Here is a 6,646-nt window from a genome sequence, read left to right on the forward strand (position 1 = left end):
AAGATATAATATTAAATATAATTTAATATTCTTATAAGCGTCGTTTGTTTAATATCGAAAATAATATGTGATATTGTAGACATAAGAACATAAGGGTGTTCCTATGGCACCAGCACCTCAAACAAGTAAGTTTCACTTTTAACGTTTCGTTTAATGTAGTGTTCAAAACTAAGTTACCGAGTTCCTCCCATTTTCCATCGGCGTCTAATATTCGACATAACTCTCTTCTTGCTCGGTACGGAAGTTCATAAATATAATGCACAGCTGCATCCATGTTGTCATTCACATATAAATCCACGCATGTCACTCAAACAAATTCCTTGAATGCTGAAACAACTTTCTTTCGATTTCAATGAAAACAGAGTTATTCAAGAGACACCGTGCGGCAAATGCTGCACTTAATGTTTGTTTGTTTATTATTATTATTATTATTATTCCTGATACCTCCAAGGAGTCCGAAGACTCATCGCGGGAGGACATCTTCAACTGTCTCTACACCTTACCTCTACTACGAATCAACGCCATCTACCGCCCACCTCCAACACCACCACAACTAGTAATTTTTGTCTGTAAATTGCGTGTGTTCTGAAGGGCCGATTTGTATGTATGCGGGATGAAAAACCCGAGTTTCCGGGAGAAAAAACCCTGCTACCTCCGTATGAGATCGGCTAACTCACCATCGATTGAAATTGACCAGATAAAGATTCCTCCCGTCGCGACGAGAATCGAACTTAGGCCTATTCCAATCGAAGGGCGCAATGTACCGTCGTTCTTCTAATTGCGCTACGGAGGCGCTTAAAAAAATATTGAGCTATTAAAGCTCTGATCATGGCAGAAGGGTAACAGCAATAGCCGAGCCTCAGTTAGAACTTCATTGGCTACAGCATTTGCATCTATTACCCTTCAAGAGTATGGTGTGGACACCCCAACCTCAATTTTCACATTATTCACATAATTTCACATAATTATTGTTACTCCTCAATCTCCAAAAGTTTGATAGGGCTAAAATGACTTCGCCTATTCCCTATATGAAAATAAAGGGCGTTAGCTGATTTTTTAACATATTATTTTTTTAATTTTTTTTATATTTTTAAGTGTGTGTTTTGGTTTGAGAAAAAAAATGCATAAATAAACAAGATAGCAAGAATCGAGACTTGTGTTTGAAGCAAGGAACAAGTCCACAGATTATACAGATACTTAAATCTATGGGAAATATCGATAAATTAAGTGATCATTGGAATGGTCAGTCTTTTATAATCGTGCTTACAGTCAATAATGCCACGTTGTGAAGGTAGGGTGGAATTAACATATTGAAACGTTAGATTTGGAAGTGGACATTAATAAATTATTTGAAGGACACTCCATTCCACAAAACCTGCCATCAGTTACAGTGTGTGAGTGGGGGGGGGGGGATGGAGTGTTCTCCCGAGAGGAATCCTTAGACTCTTTGGAGGTGTCACATAATAATAATAATAATAATAATAATAATAATAATAATAATTTTTCAAAGGAACATTCCTTATCGTGTGGAAGTGGCTTGCTTCAATGTCGAGAGCTATGCTGGGAAGAAGAGTAGCAACCAGAAGAGTAATCACCAAAGTCAGATGGTCTCAATGAAGGTGCCAGACTAACAGTGCTCTTCTCCATCTATCTTAATTATTATTATTATGTGACACCTCCTTGGCGTCCAAGGACTTATCGAGGGAGGACAACTACTCTACAACTCTCTATCTACACAACTCACTCAATCCATCAACTAAAACGAACCGCAACTACATCAACGCCATCCACCACCACTTTCACAGAAATCACAAACCCATGCCCACAGCAGGATTTGAACCTGCAGCCTTTTCGCTGGAGAGCGGATACATTAACCACTCGGCCAAACAGGCAGGCGAAAGTGAATTGTCTCGTTGGTGAATTGACAGTCGTCGACTGAAACAGTTGACGTCGGGATAATAAAGGACTGCATCAGATATTGAGGATACTCAGTGCCAGATTAAGGGGCTGGCTGACCGGACATCCTCCCAGGCCGCTAAACGTAGGGGGCACAAAAACTGAGGCCAGCACTACGGTCTTAGAGCCTTTCGCTCATTCCAAAAATATATGTTATATATATATATATATATATATATATATTAAAGATGTGGTATGACATAGTTATCGAATAAACATGGTAAGCAAATCTATGCAACCAAAAAAAAATATGGATTTAAAAAATTGTTATAAATTTATTAAAACTTTTAGGAATGGAGCTAATATTTGTTGAAAAAAGAATAGTTCGTAAAAAGAAATTATTTAATTTACGAAACTGAAGACATCTTCGTTGCTGTTGATGAGAAAACAAAGTTTAGAACAACGATATTCAATCATTTTAGACACAATATTAAGATCTCTTGAAGAAAGATTTGAGCAAATAAAAGAGTATGAACAAAATTGGGATTTTGTCTTTAATTTAACTAAAATAGGCGATTTAAACGAATTAAGAAACCATTGTATGGATTTGAATTCAATTCTTAACACTTTCATTGCCAAGCTGAGAATTGGAATTTCGTGTGGTGGCCAAATTTTTTTAATTTTTTTATTTAGTTAGCGACGTCCACGCGATAACGCGTGATTGGCAATGAACGTGTTAACAATGAAAATAGAAGTGACATTGACACTAACGAACTCTTTGAAGAAATTAAATCTCTAAACAGTTTACTTCCGGAAACATCAATTCGCCGTTATAAACTTTACAATTTTTAAAAGTAAGCAATTTGCAGAATATAGTTCCAAATACGTGGGTAGCATTGAGAATTTTGCTTGAGAAGTTGTATCGCGTTGTATCGCAAGAATTACGTAATAAATTAATAGCTCCACTGGCAACAAACCATCGAGAGGCTCTATCCAGCTTCGAAATTCAAATCAGTGATCAAGTGACGGAATACCCCATAATGTGGTGAACATAAATGCAGTGCGAATTGAAGTCGGTCATAATGAAATATATGAACTCCATAAATGAGTGTCTAAGCCTAGTAACATTAGAGGCTCAACATAAATATATGCTAAAACTCCATCTTCCATTATAGCTATAAGTTTAAAGGGTAGAACGAAGTTTGGCTGATCATTCCAATTGAATTGGAATGATAACTCAACAAACTAAACAAAAATCTTAAAAACATCAAAAATAAGATTACAAATAATTTGATCAATAAAAACAATTGCTGAAGCAAAGAATTTCTGCAACGGCATAGAAATTTAAAGATATGAAGAATAATCACCAAATATTCAATTTCAACTGAAACATCGCAGTTATTTTGCTATCTACAGGGAAATACAAATGCCAGTAATCACTCCATAGAGAAAGAAAGAAAGAAAAGCATCGCTACAGTTTTTGAAGTCATTTGGAATATTCCAGTTTAACTAATAAAAATGATTCATCAATTAAGGAAACAAAACTAGAACTGAAAAACTACAAAATGTCACTGTTGTTTATGGAAATGTCAATCACAAATAGAAAAACTGAAAAACTGGAAGGGAGCTGGCAAATATGTACTACATTTATTTTGATTGAAGCAACTGTCTATAGTCAATGACACTACAACTTGATTACTTTTTATAATCAGGCTCAACTGAAGAGACTGGAAGATACGTGTGCATTATCTTCCAATAACATATCTGCCAGTTATTTTCAAGCTGTTTACTGCGATCATAGCAAATTCCATATACCATTAATTATCTAAAAAAGGCTCAGCTAATGCCTTTTATACCCTTATATGGAGCAGGTGAGGCCATTTGAGCCCCATCTATCTTTTGGAGACTGAGGGACAAGTTCAGTCTCCACCAGACCCAATCAGAGATAGTTGGCCCTAGCCTATCATTAATTATAAGCGATGTCCGATGAAGAGACGACTGACAAGTATCCCCATCTCTTGGTCCCTAATGCTAACACTATATGTTATTGTCTGAAATAGTGTGGATTCTACGGTCGATTTTCTTGATTTTCCTGCACGAAAGAGCCGAGTTTCTGGAGAAAGAAACTGCTTGACAGTTCCAGATCTTGAGTAACTCGGGAACTGGTCGATAAATGCTTGGAAAAATTTATTCTAATCGGCGACTAGAATCGAACCTAGATCATTCTTCCAGTGGCCTAGCAAATTATTAGATAAATCATATTTATCTAATTGAACAAAAAAAGCAATAACAATTAAAAAAAACTAAAAGGAACAAAAGACCAGATTTTTTGATGAAATGAACCTCACAGATATGCAAAAAGACAAAAAACAGAGAACATGGCATGGCATTGATATACTACAAGAAAGCATACGACTTCTTCCAATATTCTAGGATTCTAAAATCACTAGAAATATTCTGAATTAGCAAACATATATGATCTTTTCTCGCCTCTGCTATGAAATCTTGGTAAACAACTTTAATGCTTAATAATGAACAATTCAGAGTGTAAGCTTCAGATGAGAAATTTTCCCAGTGATTCCTTTTCACCATTACACTTCAATATTTCACTGATAACTTTAGTTATGAGTTTTGAAAAAAATCCATAACTTCAATATGAAATTTCTAAAAATAATATTAAAATTTCTCATCTGCTTATATGGATGATTCGAAATTATATGGAAAATAAGCATAGAAACTAGATTGAATACTAAAAAGGGATCATATTGCATTCTGGATAACAAAATGGAATTTAATTTAAATAAATGTGTAATGTGACCTGTTAAACAAGTAAAAATTCATAATACATGCTAGCGATTTTAGTTGTTGACGAGTAAAAATGCAAAATCACTAGTATTATGAATTATTTTTTTAATAATCAGCTTACACCTTCTATTCCCTTATAGGGAGTAGGCAAGGCCTTTTAACCCTATCTTGCTCTTTGGAGACTGACCAGGAAGTTCAATCGCCACCGGTAGCCATCAGAGCTAGCTACCAGTGGAGATTGGTACCCATGACTATCCATGACTATCACTGATTATAAGCTGCAACCGATGAAGGGATGGGCACACGAGTGCTACTCGTGTGCCCATCCCTTCATCGGTTCTACGGTTCTACGGATTCTACGGTCGAGTTTCTTGAGTTTATGGGAGAAAAAAAACCCGCTTGCCTGTGCAAAGATCGACTAACTCGGAAACTGGTTGAAGAAAGGTTTAGAAAAGGTTCGTCCATTCGGCGACTATACTTGAACTAAAGTCTATTTTCGGGCGGCCTAGCGCTGAGGGATGCAAGTACTACTTCTACTGAGCTACACAGGAAAAAATGTATTAAATCAATTTCAATTAATGAGTAATGTAAATACCTAGAAACATTGAAAACCAGCGATAAAGGTCTGTATAGGTTGGCATGCAAAATTGAAAATTTGTCACGTTTAATTACTTTAAAGGAAGACCTTCATCCTTGCAAATATCAAATACTTTCCTCGTCTAGAATAAAGTAATTATTTCGCTTTTTTAAAAACAAATTAGCAAAGATATGCTTATATCATTTTACGCCAACGTTTCTGGTTCCACAATGCTCACTCGCAAGAAAGAAAGACAGGTGCGATTAAAGTCACACCTAGTGTAACATTTCGTTTTTTTACATGCGGTTCCTGAATTAGTTGAGCTTTATAGCAGGTAAGGTGAGTGTTTTCTATTGAAAACTTGATATTTCTCATGTATCTCACAAAACGTCAGTGTAGAACCACGAGATGGAGCAGTTTCCTGTGCTCTCTCTCTCTCTCTCTCTCTTTCTTTTCCTCCTCTAATATCATGGCTAACATGTAGCCATGATATCAACTATTGATAATCGTAAAGGGTGGAGCTTTGTCCACTAATTTTCAAACAGCTAAATGAGTTCTACCCACACCCTTTGGGTAATAAAAATGGCATCTGACGTTTCCAATTTATTAATGATAAAATGATAAAAAATGTTAATGATAAAAAACTTTAGAGTGTATATATAAGAAATTCTGGAAAGGTATTACCACATATTTTCAGTATATAATTCGCTTTTATATATAACAGAGAACTGTATAACCTACAGGAACTAAGATTTGTTCATTCTTCAAAACGGTGAAACATGCAAATGATTGTATGACAATTTCTAAATCTGGAAGTAACATCATACACTTTTAAGGATGTAGTTATTATATATCATTAATTCGTTTCTGCAGTAATAGTATGGTCATCAGCATGAACAACTATGACAGAGATTCCACTGGTATCATGTGACTTAATTTGTTTTTATTGTTAGCGGTTGGTGTTGGAACTATGGCCAAAGCAACTGAGACTATGCAATGAATATCTTCTTCTTCTTCTTCTTCTTTCTTCCATCACCTATGTGGATGATGATGAGGCCGAATGAACTCTTTCCACTTCTGTCTGTCCCGGTAGAGTCCGAACAATTCTGTCCAGTTTGGTGTCGCTTGTTGTGATTTGGTTTTCAGGTCCTCTTTTATTTTGTCTATCCATCTAATTCTGGGCCGTCATTTGGATCTTTTACCTTCCATCGTTGTATTCTGGGTTTTAGATGGTAGTCTTTCTGTTCCCATTCTGGTCACATGGCCAAACCATCGCAGTCTTCTTTCTTGGATTTTGCTTATTATTGTTATTTCTTGTTTTAGTCGTTTCCTTATATCTTCGTTTCTTAGTCGATCCAGCAGAGATAC

General features: G+C 35.9%; 1 protein-coding gene across 2 annotated transcripts in view; it reads right to left on the bottom strand.

Moving 5' to 3' along the window:
* The window catches only part of LOC150100727 (uncharacterized), a 208,755-nt gene extending 208,346 nt beyond the window's left edge, over positions 1–409 (bottom strand). For both annotated transcript variants that reach the window (XM_090401664.1, XM_090401663.1), the window contains exon 1: positions 178–409. In XM_090401664.1, the coding sequence (XP_090257790.1) occupies positions 178–274 (97 nt within the window). In that variant the 5' untranslated portion in view covers positions 275–409. The remainder of the gene's footprint in view (positions 1–177) is intronic.
* Between the last annotated feature and the right edge of the window lie 6,237 nt (positions 410–6,646).

This window comes from Typopeltis vanoorti, chromosome 12 (genome assembly GCF_054136105.1).
Source record: "Typopeltis vanoorti isolate ZY-2024b chromosome 12, IOZ_Tvanoo_1.0, whole genome shotgun sequence".
In the NCBI taxonomy this organism is placed as follows: domain Eukaryota; kingdom Metazoa; phylum Arthropoda; class Arachnida; order Uropygi; family Thelyphonidae; genus Typopeltis; species Typopeltis vanoorti.